We start from the raw sequence: 27967 nt of genomic DNA, 5'->3' as shown, positions 1-27967 counted from the left end.
GTAAAATCTCTTTATGTATGTACCTTACCTAAATAAAAATTATTATTATTATAAAAAATTATTATTATTATTATAAAGTTTTAGTCTTAGTGTTTTATCCCCCACCTCACCTTGCCCGAAACGCTATGCGTACTAGTGGCTTTAGGTATTGTATGTACTACCTCTATCCATAAATCAATCAGAATGTTTGTAACGCTGGATCTATATGTATGTATTTTTCCTAAATAAAATATTATTATTGTTATTAAGGAAAAGCGCCAAGCCAGTACGACTATAGCACTTGGAAGGGATCAGGATAAGGATTTGGAATGGGACGGCGGGAAAGGAATGCTGCCCAGCCACTTGAACGGTTGGGGATTGAACGTCGACCTGCATGATGTGAGACCGTCGCTCTACCAACCAGTTTAAGCACTCAACCACTGCCCAAGTGGTTGGACTTGTGTCTCGGAGAGACTGCAGGATCCGTGGTAAGTAATTTTTTTTTTTTTTTTTTTTTTTTTTTTTGAGATATATACAAGAGTTGTTACATTCTTGTACAGCCACTAGTACGCGTAGCGTTTCGGGCAAGTCCCTGGAATACGATCCCCGCCGCGAAGAATCGTTGTTACAACCAAGTACACATTTTACTGTTGCGTTAAACAGAGGCTACAGTTAAGGATTTGCGCCCAGTAAATCCTCCCCGGCCAGGATACGAACCCATGACAAAGCGCTCGCGGAACGCCAGGCGAGTTAATTATCAAAGGAAGGCACCAAACAGGATCCGTGGTAGGTCAAGTTGAATTCTCGATGGCAATTCTTATCCATGTAGCAGCTCAGACGATTGAAGAACGTCTGGGATCCTCTCGGACATAGGTTCGAACCCTCGTCACGGCCTTTGTGGATTTGTTCATTAGATGCATCACGCTACTGTGACTTCTGTGTGTAAGGTACCAATTTCCTGTTGGGTCATCAGAGGCATCAGATGAAAAAAATGCCCATCATCGTGTCTCCGCCCGAGGATCGAACTCGGGATTCTCAGTTGAGCTGAGGATTTGACTAATAATATTCATATATACTAAAGAGTTTGGATGGATATAAATAAGAGTTGCCTTATATAAACAAATAGGAGCTGCCTCGTATGGACCAATAGGAGCTGCCTCGTATGGACCAATAGGAGCTGCCTCGTATGGACCAATAGGAGCTGCCTCGTATGGACCAATAGCAGCTGCCTCGTATGGACCAATAGGAGCTGCCTCGTATGGACCAATAGGAGCTGCCTCGTATGGACCAATAGGAGCTGCCTCGTATGGACCAATAGGAGCTGCCTCGTATGGACCAATAGGAGCTGCCTCGTATGGACCAATAGGAGCTGCCTCGTATGGACCAATAGGAGCTGCCTCGTATGGACCAATAGGAGCTGCCTCGTATGGACCAATAGGAGCTGCCTCGTATGGACCAATAGGAGCTGCCTCGTATGGACCAATAGGAGCTGCCTCGTATGGACCAATAGGAGCTGCCTCGTATGGACCAATAGGAGCTGCCTCGTATGGACCAATAGGAGCTGCCTCGTATGGACCAATAGGAGCTGCCTCGTATGGACCAATAGGAGCTGCCTCGTATGGACCAATAGGAGCTGCCTCGTATGGACCAATAGGAGCTGCCTCGTATGGACCAATAGGAGCTGCCTCGTATGGACCAATAGCATCTGCCTCACATGGACCAATAGGAGCTGCCTCGTATGCACCAATAGGAGCTGCCTCACATGGACCAATAGGAGCTGCCTCGTATGCACCAATAGGAGCTGCCTCGTATAGACCAATAGGAGCTGCCTCGTATGCACCAATAGGAGCTGCCTCGTATAGACCAATAGGAGCTGCCTCGTATGGACCAATAGCAGCTGGAGGAATGGATAACCGGGTAAAAGTCGGAAAACGGAATACCTTTACGAGAGATGGGACAAGAGCGGACAGCTTCCTTGGAGGCAGCATCCGCACGCTCATTTAAAGACACACCAATATGGCTGGGAACCCAACAAAACTCAACCAACTTAAATTTACTGTGAACGAGAAACAGCCAATGCTGGATCTCGACAACTACTGGATGAACCGGATTAAAGGACCCGAGAGCCATGAGGGCACTACGAGAGTCAACAACAACTACAAAGGAAGACTGACAACGAGAAAGCAGGAGACGAAGAGCATAGAGAATAGCATAAAGTTCCGCTGTAAAGATGCTAGTCTCCGGAGGCAAGCGACACATATAAGTGCGATCAGGAAAAACAACAGAGTAGCCAACACCGTCCGCTGACTTAGACCCATCGGTGAAGACAGAAACAGAGCGGGAGTGAGAAGAAAAGTGTTTAAGGAAAAGGCGTTTTAGAACTGTGGGAGGAGTAAAAGCTTTAGTGACGCGGGTCAAGGATGCACAAAACTGCAGAAGGGGGACTCTCCACGGGGGCAAAGAAGGAACAACACGAGGAGAAACATTAGAAATACGAACGGAAAGAGAATCCTGTAAGCGAGATAACCGGACAGAAAGAAGGAGGTGGTGAAGAGGAACAGGAACCGCAGGAGGGGTAAAAGTTAAAGCACGACAGAGGCGAGAGGAAGGATGTTGTAAGGATCGCGCAAGATAGCGAAGACAGTAGCGATCACGGCGGTCCTGGAGAGACAGGAAGCCAGTGTCAACATACAAGTTAAGGACGGGAGTCGAACGAAAGGCACCAGAACTGAGGCGCAACCCAGTATGGTGCAAAGCATCAAGACGGCGAAGAGTAGAAGGAGAAGCAGATGAGTAAGCAGGGCAACCATAATCGAGCTTAGACAGGACGAGAGAGGAATGTAAAATCACTTGTATGTATGTACCTTACCTGAATAAAGGAAGGAGAGTGCGCCTATCTGCCCCCCAAGAAGTATGGGACAATACCCGAAGGAGGGTAAGGGCCTTAGAGCACTCAACACGGAGGTAAGAGATATGGGGAGACCAAGACAAACGAGTGTCAAGGAATAACCCCAAAAGCTTCGCGGAATCTTTGTATTCAAGGGGATGACCATAAAGTGACAAAGAGGGACGAAGAACAACCCGTTTCCGAGTAAAAGTCATGGCACAAGTCTTAGTAGTAGAAAACTTGAAGCCATGATTGGTGGCCCAAGACGACACGGCATCAATCGCAAGTTGAAGCCGGCGCTGAAGGAGAGGCGAATCATCACCCTGACAGCAAAGGGTAAGATCATCGACATAGAGAGCGGAGAAGACGCCATAAGGAAGAGAGGAAAGAAGACCATTGAGGACAACCAGAAGAAGAGTAGTGCTCAGAACACTACACAGCGCACACCTTCGTATTGCTGAAAAAGAGGCAGAGAGAGCGGTACCAAGGCGCACCCGAAAGGAACGACGAGAGAGGAAGCTGCGGAGAAAGAGAGGGAGATGACCACGAAGGCCAAAAGAATGAAGTTGAGACAGAATATGATATCGCCAAGTGGTGTCGTAAGCCTTTTCCAGGTCAAAAAGGACAGCAACAACGGAGGTCTTCGCAGCAAAAGCAGTACGAATATAGACCTCCAAGTTCACCAGAACATGTCGTGCTGCGGCAATTGCGAAAACCAAATTGAGAAGGGGAGAGATGGTGATGGTGTTCCAGGAACCACATCAGACGAACGTTAACCATACGTTCAAAGAGTTTGCAGACACAACTTGTGAGGGCAATAGGGCGAAAGTCCTTAGGGGAAGTACCCAGAGACCCCGGTTTGCGAACAGGGAGGACAACGGCATCGAGCCAGTCCTCAGGGACTGACGACGACTCCCAGATCCGATTATACAGACTCAGTAAATACTGAGACGTGCTCGGAGGGAGATGGCGAAGCATCTCATAATGAATACCATCGGAGCCCGCCGCCGTAGAACCGCAGAGGGCCAGGGCAGAACGAAGTTCAGAGAGAGAAGGGATCATTATAGGGAAGCTGAAGACGAGTGCAGAAATCTAAAGGACGAGACTCAAGGACAGGTTTACGAAGGAAAGATTGGGGAAGATGAAGACCAGAGCTAACAGAAGAAAAGTGGGAACCCAGTTCGGAAGCGACCTGCAACGGGTCCGCCACAAGAGTATCATGGAGGTGAAGGACCGGTGAAACATCGGGAACGAACTTACCCGCTATCTTGCGGATACGCTTCCAGATCTGTGGCAGAGGAGTTTCGGACGTAATGGTGGAGACGTAAGACGCCCAACATTCACGTTTAGCCGTACGGATGGCCCTACGGGCCACCGCTCTCGCCTTCCGAAAGAAAAGAAAAGAATCGGCCGTCTGCCTACGGCGGTGCCTCTTCCAGGCTGCACGCTTACAGCGGACAGCCCGAGCACAATCCACATTCCACCAGGGAACGCATTTCCGCGGACCCCGAGAGGAAGAGCGAGGAATAGAGCAGAGGGCAGCGTCGAAGACTGTCATGAAAAAGTAGGAGAGAGCGAGGGAGAGGCAGAAGGGAGAGGTCAGAGAGAGTAGCACTGAGGGCAAATAGGTTCCAGTCCGCTTTAGCAAACTGCCACCTAGGGACAGAGAGGGGAGGGCAAAAAGAGAAAAAGGTAACAAGGATGGGGAAATGGTCACTGCCATGGAGGTCATCAAGAACCTGCCACGTGAAATCTAAGTAAAGAGAAGATGAGCAGAGAGAAAGATCAAGACAGGAAACGGTGCGAGTCCGAGAGTCCAAATGCGTGGACTCACCAGAATTCAGAAGAGACAGGGAAGAAGAAAGGATAAATGACTCAAGAAGGCAACCCCGGGTGTTCGTCAGAACGTCACCCCAAAGAGAATGACGACAATTGAAATCACCCAGCAGGAGCACAGGCTCCGGCAAGGAGTCCAGGAGGTGTTTCAGATCAGGAAGAGAAAGCGGGACACTCGGGGGGAGATAAATGGAACAAACAATGTACCATTTCCCCACAAAGATACGAGCAGCAGAACAATGGAGAGGCGAAGGAAAAAGTAAGGGAACAAAGGGAACATCAGAGCGAATCAAGAGAGCAGAAGAGTTAGGAGCCCCATCAACAGCCGGGGGGGGGGGGGGGGGAAGGGAAGAAAGGAATAGCCATGAAAACGACCAGGACGAGCACCAAGCATTGGCTCCTGGAGACAGACACAAAGGGGCGAAAATCGGGAAATCAGAAGTTGGAGTTCAAGAAAATTGGCGTAATAACCTCGAACGTTCGATTGAAGAATAGACTTCGACGAGAAGAGAAAGGACAAAAACAGAGAACAAGGAAGAAACAAAGGCGAAAGAGCAACAGAGCACGTTAAAGAATATCAGGGTCGGGATCAGGGTCAGCAAAGTCAGGGTTAGGAGGCATGGGTAAACTGAGCAAAGACGGAGGGAAGGAAACGGGAGAACAGATCAGAGGTGGGCGGGCGGGGTCCAGAGGAGGAGGAGGAGGAGGAGGAGGAGACAACGGAGAGGAGCAGTCAAAGACAACAGCAGGAGGAGGAGGAGTAGAAAGAGGGGAGCGCACCCCAGCAAGGGCAGCAACCGAGAGGGAAGTGGGGGCCAGAGAAACCTCCATAGCAGGAACAGGGGGCGCAACCACCGAAACGGAAGGGGAAGGAGCAACAGAGCCAGAAGTAGGGGCCGAGGAAGAAAGCGAAGCCTTCTTACCCGCCGGGGAGGAGGAAGGAGAGGAGCCAAGCTTACGCTTCTGACTTAAAGAGACCGGTGTCCCAGCAACTACGTACCGGGCAACGGATTCCAGTGTGTCAACAGGAGAAGCCGAACGAGAGCACACACGACGGCCGTTAGGAGAGCGATGGCCATCCGCCTGCACCGACAGGCGGCGGGGAGAGTCAATAGATGGAGGAAGAGGATGGGAAGGAGGATCAGAGGGAGACGAGGAAGAAGACACAGGAGACACGACCGGGTAGAAAGAAGGGGAACCCCAGACAGAGGACCAGGAGGTGGACCCTTCGGGAGAGAACCCAAAGGAACAGAGGAGGGGGCAGTGGGCGCATCAGGGTCCAAGGCCCGGAAACGGTTGTGAGTCTGAGGAAGGTGGGAAGGATGAGGAGAGGAAGAGCGCAACACGCAAGCATAAGAGATGTTAACATAAGGCAGGAGCCGGCGAACCTGGCGCCTCGCCTCAGGAAAAGATAAACGCTCCCGGTGCTTCAAGTTGAGGACGGCTGCCTCAAGCTTGTAATGGACACACACATGGGAGAAGGTAGGATGGGCCTCACCGCAGTTGAGGCAACGAGCCTGGGGAGAAGCGCACTCCGACTTAGAGTGACCTTCGCCACCACACAAAGGACAGAGAGAGACAGTCCCGGAGCAGCGGAGGGCACCATGCCCAAACCTCCAGCACTTGTTACAAAGCCATGGAGAGGGAATGTACTCCTGGACAGAGCACCTGGCACCAGCAAGAATGACAGAGGATGGAAGGGTCCTACCATCAAAGGTGATTTTCACAACCCGAAGGGGTTGACGGCGACGACCACGAGGGGGACGAGTAAACGAGTCTACCTGGAGGACAGAATGGCCTTGGGCATCGAGGATATGCCGAATGTCATCGTGGTAGTCCTGTAGATTCCAAACACCGGTCGCAACATGGGGCGGGAGGAGAATAGTGCCAACACTGGCATTCAACCGAGCGTTCTTGGAGACCCGAACAGGGGTCTCGCCAAGGCAGGATAAGGCAGCGAAGCGGGAAGCTGCACCCTGAGAAGGAGCAGCAACGACACGTGTACCGAGACGAGTGGGGTTGAAAGTAATGGAGGCATCCACGGAATCAAGATGCCGATAGAGGGAGAAATCATCAGGAGGCGCAGAATCAAGAGGGAGATCAAAGTATTTGGCCCATGAAGCAGGATACGCGTGGCTACATGTGGCCTGATACGCATCAGTACTGGAGGGAATCGAGCGAGTGCGGCCGTGGCGCGGACGGCGTTGAGAACCCCCTAGAGAGAGGGGGGTTAAAAGGCGCAGTAGTCACAACGAAAGACTTAGCCGCACCAGGGGACGAAGTGGTCACCACTGGGGGCTGGAGGCTCTACCAAACCACAGAGGAGGAAGGGGAGCTGGGGGAAGAAGTCAGGATGGTCAAAGGAGGAGCAAGGTCGTGGCCCAATGCAGCGGGGGCTACAGAGCCTAGTCTTCCAATACAGGCCGACTCGGGGGCTTGGTCGCTCACCCCACGAGCCTGAGAGGGTACAACATTCATCGACATAGACGAAGAGAGAAATTCATCCACGAATGTGCCCTCATACCCACCATGGAGCCACAATTAGAGGCAGGACACCCAACAGGAAGCTATCGCTGATCATGCTGGGGTCCCCTAGGGGTGCGTCGTGAGTATACGCCCCACAAACGCCACCTTAAGAACCGTCAGTCCGTCGAGATCGGGTTCAGCGACGATAGGAGGATTGACAATAAAAGGTTCCCCTCGCTCGAGACGTTGGGTACTACAGTTCTACGGGTGCAAGAGTATGCCTCCTCAAGCACCCGTGCGTCAAAATAGAAGAAGTCCAAAGGAATAACCAAAACAAGCAAAAGGTCGGCAGGAAACAACAAGCAGATAGGAGAAGAGGGGGGGGGGGGGGGAGAAAAACGAAACACAAGGAAAAGGAAAAGCGATCCGGCACAATTAGAGAAGACAGCAGCAGGAGTGCAAGGCCACAAAAGGATAGAGGACTGTCCCACGGAGCATCACACTCCGGCAGCCGTCTACTAAGCCCCCCTCACGGCGCCAACGGGCCGGATGGGGAGGGGGTGTAAGCGAGATAACCGGACAGAAAGAGGGAGGTGGTGAAGAGGAACAGGAACTGCAGGAGGGGCAAAAGTTAAAGGTATGGACGAATAGGAGCTGTTTCGTATGAATCAATAGGAGCTGCCTCGGATGGGCCAATAAATCTGCAGTTTCCTCAATTCTTAAGTTCTTAGAAATTAGTCAACTTGTACTTATATTGACATGAACACAATCCTCTCTGTGGACAACACCGACGGCTCCACATTTATATGCGTGCAAAGTTTAACAGGAAAATAAAACTCTTAGTTACATTGATCTTCATTACACAGTAGTGAAAGATGGAACAAGGTTTATTTCCAAAAGAAAAGCTTGCCAAATTAACCATATTTTTCGGTGTATAAGATGCACTTATTTTACACAGACATCACGAGGAAAAAAGCAGTTAAAGTATGTTTCATCATACATTTAAATTATTCGTCAACTTTGATGATGTTAGCAAGAATATTACCATTGGAAAAATAAATTACTGTATTTTAATTTCACATACTATACATGTACATTTTTGTGTCCTTAGAAAAAAAAATGTTTTGGTTGTTTGGTTATTTTCAATTATAGAGAGGGAAGTCACCATAATCTTTTATGGGCTTAGGGCCCAGAGCCCTAATCATCATAAATCATAATCCGGTCCTGATTTTCATACATTAGATGCAAGTCAAGGTCGAGTTGATTCTTGATTAGTTTATTGAGCGCCACAGACTCACCCCTTGCATCACAAGTTTCAAAACTACTGTTTACAGAATTAGTATTGACCATTGCTATATACAGGAATAGTATGGAGCGAATAATAAACTACTGAATGAACATGCGGTGTACAATAAAGTACCACTCACAGGATGCGTATAGGGTTGGGTCGGGCACCTCGGTGCTCTTTACAACATACCTCAACTGTGATGGAATGCCCACTTAATAATTACTACATCTTCCACCGCAGATGTTTACATATTTTAATACAATGTATTAAAACACAATCCATGACATATAATACATTGTACAATATTTATATAATACAGGATAATAAGAATAACAGTTTTTTATTTAATAAAAGTATTTTCCTTTATATGCAAGATATAATCCTATATTACAGCTGATAATATATTATCAGCTGTTTACCAGCATCAAAACCTTCTCTTGAAGACTTCAGTTTCAATACAGGCAGCCCTTGATTTGTGTGTGGAGGTCGTACTCATGCACAAGATGTATATATTTTTTGAAATATGGAGGAAAGTAACATTGTTAAAAACCTTAAAAAATCTGCCTCTTATTCCACTTGTTTCCTCAATGAAACATACCATACACCAAGATTACTATTTAATGAACAAATCCACAAGGGCCATGATGAGGGTTTGAACCTACACCCGGGATGATCCCCGACGCGCCTTAGTCGACTATGCCACAATATGGTAAAAGAATTGCAACCTGGAGTGCTACTGCCCTCACGAGGATCCCGCAGCTTCTCCGAAGCACAAGCCTCGTCGTGGCACAGTTGACTAAGGTGCGTCTGGGATTATCCCGGGCGTAGGTTCAAACCTTCATCACGGCCCTTGTGGATTTATTTCTCTGATATATCACGCTATTGTGATTTCTGTGTGTATTAAAATTTAATGCTCTTGCCAGCTTTCAGCCATGCATATAATACTCTTAATTTTTACTTGCAAACACTAATAACATTCACACTGAAAAATGAGCCTAAATTCTCAAAACCCTCTACCACACCACCAATGCTCACCCGGCAATCCCCACTGCCAACACTGCCAATAATTTGTATCTCATACCATAACACAATCTCTGCAAACAAGCCTCCCTCCCTTCCTCCCAATTACCACTACCCAACTAACTTCCACCCCTTTACTGCCTTCTACTTTCAAGTTCTCTCCTCCAATCATGGACAAATTGGCCGGGAATCAATGGAATCGAAGATGGAAGTCAAGACGGGGAGAAAGCATAGCTGGTAGACACAGCACAACTTCTTGATGCAACATCAAGAGGCTTGGGAGTAAACGTGAAGAAGAGGGGGGGGGGGGAGGGACCAACTAGCATGTCTACAGTGCCAATTGTGTATTGGTTTTTTACTTAAGTCGTTGCTATAAAAATCTGTATAGCAAGAGTAGGGGGAAGTGGAAGACTAGCATTCCATAAAGGCAAGTACTGGGAGTACCACAAAATCGGAGAATCCTTAATAGAGAATACTATGGGAAATAGAACTTGGAGAAAACACGATATACATGAACTTCATAAGTAGCCAATGCAATACAATTAAAATTTTTGTTATGCCATTTGTAACAGATAAAGGAACCAAGAAAAAGAAAAAGAAGACGTATGAGAGCAATTAATTATATATGGCGCACAGAGGAGAGGTAACCCACGACATATATATATATTTTTTTTTTTTTGAGATATATACAAGAGTTGTTACATTCTTGTACAGCCACTAGTACGCGTAGCGTTTCAGGCAGGTCCCTGGAATACGATCCCCTGCCGCGAAGAATCGTTTTTTCATCCAAGTACACATTTTACTGTTGCGTTAAACAGAGGCTACAGTTAAGGAATTGCGCCCAGTAAATCCTCCCCGGCCAGGATACGAACCCATGACATAGCACTTGCGGAACGCCAGGCGAGTGTCTTACCACTACACCACGGAGACTGATATATATATATCAGTACTGATATAATGCACGAGAGGGGAATAAACACGCAGGAATTCAGAGAGAAGCCATAAGAGAACAACGGAGAACTTATAAGCAGCTTCAGGGCTTATAAACTGGGGTCTGACAGCTGAGTGGACAGTGCTCGGGCATCGTAGTCCTGAGGTTCTGGGTTTGATCCCCGGTGGAGGCAGAAACAAATGGGCAGTTTCTTTCACCCTGATGTGCCTGTTCACCTAGCAGTAAATAGGTACCTGGGAGTTCGACAGCTGCTACGGGCTGCTTCCTGGGGTGTGTGTAACAAAAAGGAGGCCCGGTCAAGGACCGGGCCGCAGAGACGCTAAGCCCCGAGATCATCTCAAGATTACCACAAGATAGCTGGTCGACCCCTGCAAGCACATCCAGGTGAGTATGCTTGCACAAATATATATTCATATACATACAGGTATTACACAGAGAATTCACATTACCATGATACATCAATGAGAAAATTCACAGGAGCCGTGATGTCATTATAGCTCCGGTGGAGTTTCGGTATATTATGATAATGTGATGTGTGTGTGTATTGAAAGAGGGGTGTCAGAGGTAGAATTACTGGACGACAGAGTCAGAGTGCATGGGGGAGTTTGTGAGACACTGGTTCGGCTTCAGTGGAAGACCCTCGAGGGTGCAGTAGTACCCCAGGTTGCAATTCTTTTACCATGTCGTGACGTAGTCGACTAGTGTGGGAACACCCACCGCACAGGTTCGAACCCTCATCACGGCTCCTGTGGATTTTCTCATACAGGCATTCATACACAAAACACATTCATCATTCCTACACATATTCACACACAACATATTATCATACACGCACACACATTCCTGCTGCCCAGACCCACTCAAAGCATAATCTGGTTCCCTTTCCATAAAACACAAGTAGTAAGGTGTTTTGACCCAATCCGTGGACCATAGGACAAGTCTCTGCTCAACCTGGCACAGACAAAATCATGCCTACATTCTTAGTTTGCAATAAAAGTAAATAACTGGCTATCTCCAAAATAGTGTTATTTAATATCACACCAATCCAAGGGACACCTGTAATATTCCACTACATAAAACACACTGTATAACTATTGAATTACAGTACATTCTGTTTAACCAATTGCTGGATGTGCTAGTAACAAATCTTAAAACATGCTTTTATGCAAGATGATAATGACAGGGTCGTCACATGATTACTAACTTACAACACACACACTGGAAGAACATCCCAATAGTACACGGCTATCCCCCGAGAGACACGTCGACTGTAATGACTTGTCACCTGGACTGCTTCAGTAGAGCTGCCTATTGGTCTGTACTGACTTCCGTTATCTTCTCATCGGTCGTACAGTCTTTGGCATCTCTTTACAAGTAGGCCAGTAATGTACGCTATTAATAATACGTTATACATCTAGGCTAGGTTTAATTGAGCGTTAATGTACTCACTTACAAAACTTGTACATGTTTCCACCATCATGGTGGCTTAGTCTGTGCTTATTAAACGATTTACAAACTCCAAACTTCACAACACAGGGTTATTATTATAGCCATCCTCATAGTACTTTGGAGTTCATAAATTGCTTAATAAATGTAAACTAAGCAGCCACGTTTGAGGGAAAATACACAGGTTTCGAAAAAGTCAACTTAAGTTGCTGATGAATCCTGGCCTTGGTCTCAATAACCAACTAGGGTACATTGATTTTTTAAAGACTCGCTAGTGTATGATGACTAAACCACACACCTGAAGATGAAGAGACGATGATGTTTCCGTCCACCCTGGACCGAAAATCAATCGACTTGATAATGGTCCAGGACGAACCGAAACGTCGTCGACTCTTCATCTTTCTTGTGTGTGTGGTTTGGTAATTATATCTTCAGCCACGTTATTGTGACTCATTGTCTGCACTCACTAGTGTATTATATTTACTCAGCCTGTGGTCTCAACACAAGGTATAAAACAAACAAGTTACTATGTTTGTCCATGCTCTTGATTTGATACAACAGACAAAACAAGGGGTATTAAAATGCACTCGCCCAACGTAACCAACCTATGCATAGAAAGCGTGGATATTTGTGAGGCACTACTTTTCATAGTACCCATTATTTTGTGCGGTTGGGGACCATGGCACACAAAATGAGACCTATTAGTTGATAGGACAATTTGCCTATACAGTACACGGTTCCACATTAACTTTCGCTTGATGGAGCTTTTCCGCTTTCTTTCTAAAGCTCTGAATTTGATGCTTAAGGTTAGAACCCTCCTTGGAGATGAAAGCACATGCCCTCGTTCCTTCTTCAGAAAACACATTGCATGCCGCACAAAGTAATGCCATAGATTTGACATAAACGTACGGCACGTTTTTCTCTTTACACAAAGTGGGTAACTCTTCCACAGACTTATAATAAGGCCCATTGGCCGCCATAATGACCAGCTCGGCCGTTCCTCGGTTAAGAACCTGAAGAAAGAGGAGAAATACGTCAATACAAACACTAGAAACATTTCCTTCGTGTGTGCGTGATCGTGAAGGTTATGATCCCAATGGCAGAATACCTGGGGACGTGAATGAAATGACATTGTCAATATAGTGTAATGAGAGAATCGTAATGAATATTACATGCATTTAATGAATTGAATCGTAAGTGGGGACACTGAGGTGTGGTGTCCCCACGCCACACACCTCTTGCACACCGCACAGTAAAAATTTTCTCATATTATGTTTACATAAGGTTAGGTTGGGTTGGGTTAGATTAGATGTGTTAAAAGAATACTGATGATGTAAAAGAGTACGCATGTTTCCCTGTTTACAGACCCTAATTGTAATTACAAAATTCTGTAATTCAATAAATAGAATAATATCATTAGTTGGGAGAGCATGCTGCAGCCACTCCACTCTAGCCACCCTGTCCTCTTAAGGTTCCATACGAGCATACGCATACGTTCCATATGCTCGCATACGAGCAAAAACCGACATTCTTTGTTGGAGGACAGTTTGTCTAGCATTCTTGAGGTTATCTTGAGATGCTTTCGGGGCTTTTAGTGTCCCCGCGGCCCGGTCCTCGACCAGGCCTCCACCCCCAGGAAGCAGCCCGTGACAGCTGACTAACACCCAGGTACCTATTTTACTGCTAGGTAACAGGGGCATAGGGTGAAAGAAACTCTGCCCATTGTTTCTCGCCGGCGCCTGGGATCGAACCCAGGACCACAGGATCACAAGTCCCGCGTGCTGTCCGCTCGGCCGACCGGCTCCCATTGGTAGGAATGGTACGTCAGCCTCTGCTTCCCCTTTCATTTCAACACGTAACCGGTGAGCAATCCAGCAGGTGTGTAATTGGGCAAATTTGGTTAAACAAGGCACAACAACTTTACATACAGTACAGGATTTCCTTGTTTATTTATACAAATCTTAACATAATTGACCGGCAACTGAACAAGTTTAGAGATTGCATTGTTAGTAATTTGTGTTTTCCAATCCCTGACCCCACAACTAACTGTGAACTTTTATTTCCCCTTGGTTTTAAGACAGCTAAGATAATGATCAACTTGATAATGACGATGATCCAGGACGACTTGATACTGGTCCATGACGGACCGAAACGGCGTCGTCTCTTCATCTTCTGGTGTGTGCATCATATCTTCAGCCACGTTATTGTGACTCATTGTCTGCACTAACTAGTGTATTATATTTACTCAGCCTGTGGTCTCAACACAAGGTATAAAACAAACAAGTTATTATGTTTGTCCATTCCCTTGATTTGATACAACATACAAAACAAGGGGTACTAAAATCCACTCGCCCAACATGACCAATCTATGCATAGAAAACTTTGATATTTGTGAGCCGTTACTCTTCATAGTACCCATTATTGGGTGAAGATACAATTACTGTAACTGTGCATTGGCAGTTGGAACAATAAAATATGTGCACAAGTGAGACCAGACTATCCTATTTTCTGGCCTGTAACACACACCTCCACATACCACACAACCCTATTTTAATGAGGATATTTTGTGTAAAAACTATTTTGGAAGGTTTCATTATTAATTTACTAATAAGGGATGTGACACTGCAGTTACCCTATTACTGTGTTCTTTTGCATAAGTTACTACATCGAGCTTGAATGTTAAAAGGCGTACGGCTGTCCTCTGGAAAACATGCTTTTTACCTCCCAAAACTCTGGCCTCTGTTACTGGTTATGGTGGATGAATTATAGAGACTTGTGTGTCTGCTCGATACCTGCTTGATGGGGTTCTGGGAGTTCATCTACTCCCCAAGCCCGGCCCGAGGCCAGGCTTGACTTGTGATAACTTGGTCCATCTGGCTGTTGACTGGAGCGGCCCGCAGGCCCACATGCCCACCACAGCCCGGTTTGTCCGGCACTTCTTGAAGAAAACTATCTATCTAGTTTTAGTTTCTGTGGACCCATTTAGACTGCCGACCCCAGAGGAGAGGGGGAAGGGGGTGGGGGGGGGGGATAAAGAGAACAGTTCAGAAATGAACACTTAATTTCATTTGAAAATCTATTTCCTATTGTGTAAATAATTTGAAAAAAAAAAAAAAAAAAAAAAAAAAAAAACACGCAGTTGAATGTAATGAAACGCCATTTTCCGAGTGAGTCCTGGAGGCTCTCCGGAGTTATCCAGGCTGATATGTATATCCCTAACTTTGGCATCAGTCAGTGTGAATGGAGTTCTAGGCCTACCAGGGACCATGGCCAGAACCTGGCCCCCTCAGAGAGGCACAAGGAGCAATGGCCTATAGAAATGGGATTTGGAGCATTCTATATCTGCCATCGACCGGGACAAGAACTCAGAAGGGTAAGTGCCTCAAAACAAATCCCTATTCTGGTTAAAATGACTAAAGTAGACAAACTAGTGGACAGAACTCCCCAAATGAAAGCGAGCAAACGAGCATGATGTCACACGAGTTGCATGTCTGCGCAGCTCCCCCCCCCCCCATCCCTGGGAGGGGAAAGGGGAAGCCCCAGACCCCCGCACCGGTGATCCACCCACCAGTTCTGAGGCTGGATATTAAAAAAAACGCGAAAAATGCTGACCGGAAGAGGGAGGGAGGGTTGCCATGGGGCCTCCGGGACTCACCCAGAAAATGGTGTTTCATTACCTTCAATGCTTGTTTTCTGGGGTAAAAACCCCTTCGTCTCCCCCGAGCTACTCCTCCAATGATGAAAACGAGAGGGACTTACTCAGGAGGCGGTCAGTGCTTGTACCTCAACTCGAAGTCGAGACAACTGGCTGCAACCGCTGACCCAATGCGACACAGGCCTGACTAGGCCCAGGAACATTCATGAGGTAGTGCCCCCCCCAGGACCCTGTTCAACCGGCAAAATCCCTGTGCATTAATGTCAGCCCAGGAAATAATACCAAAGATGGCGGCAAGTGCAGCAAACTTACGAATGTCACCTTCGACCGCAGGCTGGCTAGACCGAATAACCTTGTGGACGACCTGAGAGACCTGAACCCGAGAATAGGTAAGAGAGAAAACTGAATCAACCCAAAGCACGTCCCCGGCTACAGAGGCCGTGGCGTGCAAATAATGGCGGAGAGCTGCAACCGGACACAACACATGATGCACCCTAGGCCTGACCAACCAAGCATCAACAACCCAAGGGCCCCGTCAGAAAGCAGCAGTCTCATTCTCTGCCAGAAAGTAGACGGTTGCAAATGAACAAACCTACCATCACGACCAAAAGAGCAGAAACCCCTGCGCCGGAGGAGAGCATGAAGCTCCCCAACCCGACCCACAGAGGCCAATGCCAACAAGGAAAGAGCCTTTGGAAAAACAATCCTGAACAGAAGGGGCCACAACAAACCGAGAAGAAGACAGTTATGAGACCACTCTGTCCAAGGACCAGGATGGCTCAGGCGGCGCACGAGCAGGCCGGAGGTGAAACAACGCCCGAGAAAGCTTGTGAAACAGTGCAGAATTAAATTAACATCAGTACCGAAAGCAAGCAGCAGCGGCTCCGTCAACGTCGCACGATACGAAGTGACAGTATTCGGCATAAGATGACGGTCCTGAAACATCCAGGAGAGAAAGGACAACACAACTTTAACCAAAAACGAAGTACAGCGAGGTAGAATAAAAAAGAACCGGAAGGACCGGAAGGAAACTTCATACTGCCGCCGAGACGAAACCCACAGGTGGGACACCATCAAAGAAGCCACCTGATCACCATACAGATGGTGATGAACTCAAGTCAAAAAGACAAAATGCTAAGACTCGAGGAGAAGAACGAACTAGTCTCATAATGGTCCGGACCGATCTCCTGAAAGAGGCGGAGCCACGGGAAAACCTCCGGGTTTGGACACCGAGCAAACAGCGCCTGAAACCAGAGCTGGGCCGGCCACCAAGGGACCACGAGGACTACTCTCCCTTGTTAAGTCTCCAAGCGAGCAAGGACCCAGAGCAACAGCTGAACCGAGGGAAAGAGGTACAGGAACCCCCACCTCGACCAGTCCTGCAGGAAGGCATCGATCCCGATGGCCTCTCGGTCGGGGAAGAGCGCCACATACACCAGTAGACATCTCGACCATGCCGAGACGAAGAGGTCCACCTCTGGGTGCCCGAATGTCTGGCAGAGACAACTGAATGAGTCAGTATCGACTATTCATTCTGTGGACAAGGGAATGAACCACGACAGGCCATCCACCAGGACATTGGACACCCCCCCCGGATGTGAACTGCCAAGAGAGTCAAATCCCGAGAACTCAGCAGACGAGTCACCCAAAGCGACCAGCCCCAAAGAGCCAAGGACCACATCGAACCCCCACGGTTCAGGCAATGAACCACTGGAGAGCAGTCTGAATGGAGCCGGACTGTCGACCCGCAGGCGACCCAAACCCTCCAAAGCGAAAATCACTCTGCCGCGAACTCCCTCACCGTGTTGGGGGCCCAACAGAAGGACAGACCCCACTGTCTCTGGCCAGCCTGGTGAGCACTGGTCACAAAACCCCAGCTGAGAGACAACACGTCTGTGAACACATTGTGCGAGGGCTCGGGTAGGCGCCAAGGCACTGAACCCTGAAAAACCTGAAGAGGGAGCTGGCGATGCAGCAGCCGACACAAAGCCCTTGGGGGTTGAACCCAGCGATAGCAATAGGCGGAAGGGACATCCCCAAAGGAACCAGAACAGCTGAAGAAGCCAAACCTGACCCGGCGGGTAGATCATCATCGCAATGTTCAGGCTCCCGCACAGACCTTCGAGGTCACCCAGCAACTGCTGGGTGACCTGGGAGCCCCCACAGAAACAAGCACATGCGGGACCGCAGCCGAAGGAGAGACTTTGGAGGGAGAGACAAGGAAGCAGTCCGAGAGTTCCACACAAGACCCAGCCAGGTTCGAACCTGTGAGGGGGACCAGATGGGACTTCTGCCAGTTCACCAGGAACCCGAACCTGGCTAGCTGGGAAAGCACCAAACCCCTGGTGAGCAGACACGTGGACCGACTGAGAGCTCAGATCAGCCAGTCGTCAAGATAGGCCAACACCCGAACACCTAAAAGACGCAGACTGGCCACCACAACCCGGGTAAAGCGTGTGAACATACGAGGTGCCAAGTTCAACCCAAACGGGAGACAATGGAAGTGATAACATTGACGCCCCTCAACAAAGTCGAGCCAATCCCTGAACCTCGGACAAATGGGGACGTGCCAATACACATCCTTGAGGTCCAGGGACACCATCCATGCGCCTGGCTCAAACAGAAGCCGGACCTGGGACAGAGTGGTCATCTGAAAGGAGGGGCAAGAAACCCAGGGGTTCAGACAGGACAGATCCAAAATGAACCGCAGGTCCGCACAGTCCCGTTTCGGAACTGGAAACAGGCAGAAACCCACCTGAGAGACGTTGTCGTTTCGACCATGCCCAACCACACCCACTCCAAGACGACCCAACAGAGCGTAGGAGAGGAGGCCTGCCTTGCCAGCCCCGAACCTCCCAAAGGAGGAGGAGCCACCCAACGCCACCACTGGCCGTGAGAAACGACCCAAAAACCCCACAAATCATGAGGCCAGGAATGAGCGAGCAGAGCAAGCCTCCTCTTCCATCGCCCCATCAATGGGGCGAACCGCGAAAGGGCCGGCACCCCTTATGAGAACACGATCCGCGCATAGAGCAAACACAGCGTCGACCAAACACAGACGGCTCCGAAACTGACACCTGTGGTCCATCCCAACGAGCGGAACCCCGAGCCCTGGCTCGACCCGCCAGGGTCGAGCCAGGGCTTCCTTCCTTCTGGAAGGAACACACCCGGCATCCCCGGAGAACCAACAAGTCAGACAACGGACGATAGCTCGAAGAAGCCGCCCGCATATACTGCTCGACAGCAGAGTCCGCAAACAGCAAGGAACAAAAGAACGAAAACAACTGAAGAGTCAGGGCCCAAGCAGATTCCAAGGAGGAAGCGAGCACAACCTGCCGAGACATGAGACGCACAGTAAAAAAAACGCGACACCGCATCCTGCAGGATCAGAGCAAATAGCTTCAACAGCACAGATGATGCACGAGCAGCCGAGACTAAGGCACCAGATGCAGGAACGGCCCCAAGCGCCTCTACATCCTCTGCAAGCCAGTCCAAAGACAGCTCAGGAGGGAAAAGAAATGCAAGACCGAAGACAGCAAGCCATGAGCACGCAAGTCCTCAGTCACATGCGCAGCTGACAGGAAGGAACCTGCATGTGAAGCTGAAAAGCGCCCACATCCCACAGAAGGGCCGGAGTGAACACTCATTAAAGTGCTCAAAGTCGCCCCCCAGGTAAACCTGGACCATAGTCAACGCCTCATGCCACTCAAGCGTGCGGGAATGGCAGAAAGCGCTCCAAGCATCCAATGACAACAATGGGCAGCCTGCTAGCCAGGACGACTCTGGAATCTCATAACGAACCCAGTACAGAGATGAAGACCAAAATCTGAAGGAAGACGGATCCATTATAGAGGCATATTCTGGGTTGCGCAGGAGGTAAGCTGCAATGGCCGCCGGTGCCTCAGTAGGTGAAATGCAGGAAGCCAAAAACCTCCCGAAGGACGGAACTGAGGGACCTGCAGAGATACGGAACCAAACGTGGGGAAGAGCCAATTTCAAATCCAACTCGTACACAGGGGGAGAGGGGGAAGAAAACACCACTCCTTGTAACAGTAGGCCCCAAATCAGCTCCTCCCCAACCCCGGAAACCTCCACATTAGGCCCTGGGGGTGAGTCATCATCCAAAGCCCCGGCCTCACAAGAAAAAGCTGGAGCAGCCAAAAGAGCAGGAAGAGAAGGGGCCCACTGGTCAGACTCCAGTGCCATGGCAGGAGGAACCGACCTGAATGGCACCGAATGGCTCCGAAACTGCCAGTCTCTCGGAAACCTCTAAACCCTGCCACGACCCTGAAGCCCTCAGACGCTTAGGAGCTGGAAACAGGGAAAGGAAGGGGGGGAGGAAAGGGAGACAGAATGAACCACAACAGGGAAAGAATGAGGGGGTGCGGGCTGAACCAAAGCCGAAGCGATCAACACCCTCAAGTCCGGGTCCCTATAAGCAAAATGGGGCAGCCTCGGGGCATCCGGGGAAGCAACCAACCTAACACGTTGCAGCAACTTATACCTAGCATGCAACGCCTGAGCCGCCTGCACCTAAATAATGTCATCAGTGGATTGGGTGAATTGAGTCACAAAAAAGCAACAATACTCGCAGGACCCAGGGTTGAAGGTGTCACCGACCCAGCAGGCAGCATGACAGATGCAAAAACAATGAGTGTTGCCTTGAGACAGGGGGACAGAGCAACCCTCAAACTCGCACAAGGCGAGAGGGAACCCAGAGGTCACCTCCATCTGACCCCGTTTGTCCCCCGCGGGGTTCCCAGGGCCCCCTAGACTGGTATTGCTAAAGGTAAGCTCAGGCAGGGTACTGGTAACTGGCACCGAAGACTACCAAACAATCTTCTAAAACTGAACCCCCGGGACGTGTCTACTCATGGTGGCCTAGCAGGGACGGGTACCACCGAACAACAGAGGTCAAGACCCTAATATAACTGGTGGCAAGGAACACCAAGACCCCCCCCCCCCACACCAGGCAGAACAAAAATAAAAATAAAAACCACGCAAGAGGACAAAGTATCCAGGAGGAACAGAGCCAGCCGCTGTAATAGGTGAAAACTATCTGCGCAGTACCTCGCACCCCAACCAGTGCAAAAACTACCACTTACCCCAAGGTAAATGAGAGTGGAAACCCCCCAACACACTCGGGGCAGTCAATCACCGAGCAGGAAAAGACCAACATAGGTAGTCCCCAAGGTGACTCGGGTAAGATAACCCCCAAGCCCCAAGGGCAGTACTTACAGGGCACTCAGGGAAGGGAACCCTATGCACATACAGCCCGAGTACCTGAGAATAATACTAGCAGTTCGCACGCCACAGTAAGAGCAGTACTGGACCCAAGGTACAGCACAACACGGAGATAATCTGGAGCTGGAGCCACACAACCGAGCCACAATCACATCAGCCGAGAACTGGAAGGGTGGATCACCAGCGCAGGGGTCTGGGATTCCCCCTTCCCCCTCCCGGGGAGGGGGAAGCTGCGCAGACGTATGGCGCGGCTCGTGTGACATCATGCTTATTTGCTCATTTTCATTTGGGGAGTTTTGTCCACTCATTTGTCTATTTTAGTCGTTTTAACCAGAATAGGGATTTGTTTTGAAGCGCTTACCTTTCTGGGTGCCCGGCCCGGTCGATTTCAGACATAAAATGCTCCAAATCTCGTGTGCATTTCTATAGGCCATTGCTCCTCGTGACTCTCTGAGGGGGGGCCAGGTCCTGGCTTCTTGTTTCCAGTAGGCCTAGAACTCCATTCACACTGACTGATGCCAAAGTCTAATGATATACATATCAGCCTGGATAGCTCCAGAGAGCCGAAGGGCCCCCCCCAAAAAAAAACCAGCGTTGAACGCAATGAAATGCCATTTTTTGGGTGAGCCTCGGAGGCTCCCTGGCTCTAGGGAGCTGGGTGGGGGAGGTGAGCCCTGGAGGCCCCCCTGGCTCCAGGGAGCCAGGGGAGGGGGGGAGGGGTTCCTCACAGAAAACACAGGTAAGGTACAAACCTCGACCACTGTTTTAATGTTGGTGGCGACTTCTTGACTTGCAGTTGCTGCATTGATCACGTTAAGCAGCTTATTGGTGAAGGACACATCCGCCAGAGGGACGGCATTTTTCCTGGACTTCTTCTTGGTCTTCTTCACCGGCTCCTTATCACCCTAAAATATTCAAAGCTCTTTAAGTCAAGAACTACAGTAGTTCCATCTTATTAGAATTGACTTGTTTATCACAGATGAACACACACAAAGGATACAAATGCGCAGAAAAAATATTAGTAAGTGTTCTTTTGCAAACAGAGTGGTAGACAGTTGTGAGAAGGTGGTGGAGGCCAAGACCGTCAGTAGTTTCAAAGCGTTATATGACAAAGAGTGCTGGGAAGACAGGACACCAAGAGCGTAGCTCTCAACCTGTAATTACACTTAGATAATTACATACATCTACTGACTCAAGCTTAACAAAAAGTAAAGGTGCTAGGAAAATATCTGAAAGTTCTTTTGTGGACCGAGTTGTGGACGGTTGGAAAAATTTGAGTGAACAGGTGGTGGATGCCAAAGCCATCAGTAGTTTCAAGCTGTAATATGACCAAGATTATAAGGAAGACGGGACACCACGAGCATAGTTCAACTCCTGTAACTACACTTTCGTAATTACCCACGACACGTGTACTTATCCACACATAAGTACAGACTAGGTGAGTACATAAGCCAAATGCATAGGCGCGCACACACACACACACACACAACCTATAAATTATGTGAGAAAAATAGAAAGAATTCTGATAGAAAGAGATCTGCGGGAGGGGGGGGGGGGGGGGAGGTTCTAGATAGAAAACTATCACCCGAGAACTATTTTAAGAACATGGTGCGAGGAGCCTATGCTACCTTTCTAACTTCAGAATGGCTTTGAAATACATGAATGGAGAAATACTAATAGAAATTGTTCACGACCTTTGTTAGACCAAAGATGGAATATGCAGCAATTGTATGGTGCCCATATCTTAAGAAGCACATCAACAAACTGGAAAAGGTGCAAAGACATGCCACTAAGTGGCTCCCAGAACTGAAGGACAAAAGAGCTACAAGGAGTGGTTAAGTTTTTGGCATACATTAAGTATGCCAAAAACTAGAAGATGGATAGAAGAAAAAAGAGGTGATATGATAACTACGTACAAAATAGTAACAGGAATCAATAAAATTGATAGGGAAGAATTCTTGAGACGCTGGAACTTCAAGAAAAAGAGGTCATAGATTTAATCGAAACAAAGATGCCGAAGAAATATAAGAAAATTCACTTTCGCAAACAATGGTAGACGGTTGGAACAAGTTAGGTGAGAAGGTGGTGGAGGCCAAGACCGTCAGTAGTCTCAAAGCGTTATATGACAAAGAGTGCTGGGAAGACAGGACACCACGAGCGTAGCTCTCATCCTGTAACTACACTTAGGTAATTACACCAGCAGGGAGGGCTGGGGAAGCCCCAGAGTTCTTTTATAATTTTGCTGTTGCCACCAGTAGTTCAGCGGCACATGCAGACTACAAAGGAAGTAAATGGCACCAACCACAAAATATACAGGATGTAATCAGTGATTATAAACAATGTGGAAAAATCCGAGAGAAACCCGCGACAGGAGAGAAGAAATTGAGACTGCCAGGAGCAAAAGGCAATCTTTGGCTAGATGTGTGCAAAATGGGGCAACCTAAGTAGAAAACTTTTGTAGAGGGAGATCAACATGCACGATACATCGGTAATGGTTACATTAACAAGAAAGCCATCCACTGCAGTATATACTGACAGAGAAAATGAGGCCGAGGGATAGAGACACACAGTCGGGTGTACATTGACTTCAACATGAGTAAGGAGGAAGACGACGCTAAATGAATCAGAGAGGAAAAGCTCTAGGGGGGTTATTTACAACCTTTCATATAGATAGAAACTTGGAGCTATTTTCATCCCTCCATAAAGACAAACAGGGAGTTATTTTCAACCCTCCATAAAGATAAACAGGGAGCTATTTTCAACCCTCCATAAAGATAAACAGGGAGCTATTTTCAACCCTCCATAAAGACAAACAGGGAGTTATTTTCAACCCTCCATAAAGATAAACAGGGAGCTATTTTCAACCCTCCATAAAGACAAAAATGAAGGGGCTACAGTATTTACAACCCTCCACTCAATAGAGTGCATCCTGGATCTGGGAAGAGGCACCGATACCTGGATGTGAAACATGCCTCTCTGTAATTTTTGGGTACAAACTGAAAAAAAACAACATCCATGCAGCGCTGTCAGGATATACTTCCGGAGATATCATACTAAAAGTTAGAAAGATGGCAAAGTTCATTACATGGCAAAGTTGAAGATGATGGCAAAGATGGCAAAGATGGCAAAGTTCATTACAAAGTTCATTGTGCACAAGAGTGAGCACAAAATGTAGGTAGAGTGCAGTAAACTGTGATATCCAAACTACACGGCAGAAAAATGAAAAAAAATGACGTTTCGGTTTGTCCTGGACCATTATTAAGTCGTGTAATGGAAAGAGAGCAGAGGAGATCAACAATAGAAGGGAAGAGAGTGTGGGATGGAAAGAGAGCAGAGGAGATCAACAATAGAAGGGAAGAGAGTGTGGGATGGAAAGAGAGCAGAGGAGATCAACAATAGAAGGGAAGAGAGTGTGGGATGAATCAAAGAGAAAGATAAGAATAAGATGAAAGGCAAGACTTAGTAGAAAGAAAAATATGATGAAAGGTAGGAATAAGATGAAAGAAAAGAAGAATTCAAATTTTCTGGTGTGTGTGTGTGTGTGTGTGTGTGTGTGTGTGTGTGTGTGTGTGTGTGTGTGTGTGTGTGTGTGTGTGTGTGTGTGTGTGTGTGTGTGTGTGTGTGTGTGTGTGTGTGCGCGTGCGTGCGTGTGTGTGTGCGTGTGCGTGTGCGTGTGTGTGTGTGTGTGTGTGTGTGTGTGTGTGTGTGTGTGTGTGTGTGTGTGTGTGTGCTTTGGATATCATATTGTCAGCCACGTTCTTGTGACTCATTGCCGACTGATAACTGCCGGATAACTTTATTAAAATGCTAAGCATACATACAGCCATGTCCATTCGTGACTCGGTATCACCAGCCTTGGGGGATGACACTAAAGAATCCTTCCCACTATTCTTCTTCTTCTTCAGACCTGACTTCACATTCTGGGAAATAAAAACACTATCTTTACCCACTCATAAACAAGGGAGGGAACTATCAGGGGGGAACGTGCCAAGCCATTACGACTATATAGCACTTGGAAGGGATCAGGATAAAGATTTGGGATGGAATGGGGGAAAGGAATGGTGCCCAACCACTTGGAAGGTCGAGAGATTGAACACTGACCCATATGAAGCAAGACCGGCGCTCTACACTCATTAAGAATTGTAGCCATTTTTTTTTTTATCAAAACTGAGCAACAATCTCTCCAGTTCCTATGTCTGACAGTTTTTGATCAAATCTGATCTCTCCAGTCCATATGTCTGAGAGACTTCAAATTCTAGTAATCTGATAAATATTCTTAACTTTTACACTCCTCCAATTGCCATAGTACAATGACCATCTGTGCACAAATCACCATCTGTGGTACACTACACCACCACATTACAATCACCACCTGTGGTACATTACAGGAGGTAATCAAAATTTTTTTTTTACGTAGGTGGGTACAGGACCAGACGACTGCTGACTCCTGTTAGTAGGGTCAGCAAGTAGAGCTTTCCCTTCCTATAGCTCATGGTAAGCCTTACTTCCTAGTTCCCAGGAATTCAACCTGCCAATTGTTTAATAACCAGGTATCCAATCACTGCTGCATTAACAGAGGCATACAGTTAAGGACTGTCACCAAGTCGATCCTCCCCAGCCAGGATACGAATCCAGGCCAAATCGCTCGTGAAGCGAGTGTGAAACTACTGCGACACCAAGGACATCCCTCCAGCTTGACACTTCTTCTCTGACTATGAGAAGAACCACCGACTACTTCTCTGACTACGACAAGAACTACTTAGTACTTCTCTGATTACGAGAACTACTACTATTTCTCTATGAGAAGGACTAATGACTACTACTCTGATTACTTCTTCTCTGACTACAACACGAACTACTGACTACTTCACTGACTACGAGAAGCACTATTGACTACTTCTCTGACTACGACCCTTTGTTTTCTTCATCAGGGAGACTTGATCCGTTACCGATTTTAATCTACTTACAATTATGCCACCTTGTACATCAGTCTTTCATGACAAATAGTAACACATGATTACAGACAAGTGTTGATAAAAATGCACTCTACCCACCATTTTCCTCCAGTCTTATTTTGGTAAGTTGTTCATAAAACTATCAAGTTTGTCAGCAATAACTTTCTTTTTCCTCTAAATCCAAATTACTCTTACGTTATAAAGTTAATCTTCTACGGGTACTCCTTTGTTCTTATCATGATCAGTCCCCAATTTCTGAGTATTGGGAATTCACTTGGATTTATCAATTTCCAAATTACTCTTACGTTATAAAGTTAATCCTCTACGGGTACTCCTTTGTTCTTATCATGATCAGTTCCCAATTTCTGAGTATTGGGAATTCACTTGGATTTATCAAGATTTCTAAAGATCTCCTGTCTTGAGTGTTTTATTTGTAATATCCACTAGCGGGTTACAAAGTGCCTCCGCAGCCTTCTAGACAACCCCCAATTGTGCCTTTCTCCTTTCTTCTTCAGTGACATATGCAGACGACGAGTCACAACACTGTGGCTCAAGATATGATGACCAAACCACTCACCAGAGGATGAGGCGACGACGATGACGACGTTTCGGTCCATCCTGGACCATTATCAAGACGATTGTGACCACTATATCAACTGTTGTTTGTTTCTGGACTAGTATCATCATCAGACATCGATCTCACCTCCAGTCCTATTTTTGTGAACCTGATTCTACATAATTCTGGAGTGTGATGGTGCTGGTTCTACATAATTCTGGAGTGTGATGGTGCTGGTTCTACATAATTCTGGAGTGTGATGGTGCTGGTTCTACATAATTCTGGAGTGTGATGGTGCTGGTTCTACATAATTCTGGAGTGTTTTTTTTGGGGGGCACTCTGGCCTCTGTACCCCATTAAAGTGGAGAACGACACAGTCATTGATAATGATGACGAGGACACAGCGGGCAGTGCATAACGGGCCTACAAATATTTTCACCTGTGGCAGGTGGTGGGCAGTATATAGCCTACTTATTCTTGGGACATGTCAACTGGTGGAAGACACCGTGGGCCGTGTATTAGGGAGCCTCAAGATATTCTTCATCGGGGATGTGGCACTGTGTATACTGTTTCTTTCCACTCCTACTTACCTTGTGTAAAATAAATGACCATTATGGCTTAAAGATTATAACATATATTAAAGTGTCTTACTCAATAAAATGATCGAAGCAGAACAGTACTATAGGGTGATCGTGCCAGTACAGTTAATAACTCAAAGAAAGAAATCCTTCAATACTCACACGAAAATTGATCTGTTTGAAATGTATCTGGATGAATAGTATTACACAGAATAAAATGTTTAATAGAACCATAAACTTACGTTCGACTGATCGCGAGGGATTCTTCTTGTGATTACCCGAACTTTCTCCATAATGGTGGAGGCCTTGTCTCCCAGATGGAGGGGGGCAGCTGTGTCATCTGTCTCTGTAGTCATCTTATCCAAGGCCTCCCTGATCGTCTCCTGCACCTGTCATTACAACACAAATATTAACAGTGGAGGCCTTGTCTCCCAGATGGAGGGGGGCAGCTGTGTCATCTGTCTCTGTAGTCATCTTATCCAGGGCCTCCCTGATCGTCTCCTGCACCTGTCATTACAACACAAATATTAATGGTGGAGGCCTTGTCTCCCAGATGGAGGGGGGCAGCTGTGTCATCTGTCTCTGTAGTCATCTTATCCAGGGCCTCCCTGATCGTCTCCTGCACCTGTCATTACAACACAAATATTAACGGTGGAGGCCTTGTCTCCCAGATGGAGGAGGGCAGCTGTGTCATCTGTCTCTGTAGTCATCTTATCCAAGGCCTCCCTGATCGTCTCCTGCACCTGTCATTACAACACAAATATTAACGGTGGAGGCCGAGCCTCCCAGGTGAACTAGAGACAGCTGTAACACCTGCTTTTGTTGTTATCTGCAGGAATGACCTGATGGTCTTGTGCAGTCCAGGCATCAGACTATAATTTAGCATTAGACTCGATGTACAGTCATTTCGTCATTTCCCTTTCATCCATTCAATCCATCATTCACACTACATTATGCAGAATAATATGCACCTTGCTCTAGCAGTTATCCACAGCAGTGTACCTGCCATTTCATAATGCCATGTGCACAATGCTTCAATGCGCAATCACAAACTACCCTCCTTACTTACACACTACCCTGCTCACTCACACACTCCTCAGCTTCC

General features: G+C 47.5%; 1 protein-coding gene across 1 annotated transcript in view; it reads right to left on the bottom strand.

Moving 5' to 3' along the window:
- Nucleotides 1–27967, bottom strand: part of LOC123767016 (uncharacterized) — a 72900-nt gene that overhangs the window by 33499 nt on the left and 11434 nt on the right. The window contains exons 4-6 of the mRNA XM_069337520.1: nt 27105–27251; nt 21526–21678; nt 12624–12887 (exon numbers count right to left, since the gene is read on the bottom strand). Coding sequence (XP_069193621.1) covers nt 12624–12887; nt 21526–21678; nt 27105–27251 — 564 coding nt within the window. The remainder of the gene's footprint in view (nt 1–12623; nt 12888–21525; nt 21679–27104; nt 27252–27967) is intronic.

Source organism: Procambarus clarkii, chromosome 5 (genome assembly GCF_040958095.1).
Source record: "Procambarus clarkii isolate CNS0578487 chromosome 5, FALCON_Pclarkii_2.0, whole genome shotgun sequence".
Classification (NCBI taxonomy): domain Eukaryota; kingdom Metazoa; phylum Arthropoda; class Malacostraca; order Decapoda; family Cambaridae; genus Procambarus; species Procambarus clarkii.
Note: the sequence above shows the minus strand (reverse complement) of the source record. Positions and strands in the feature narration are given on the sequence as shown.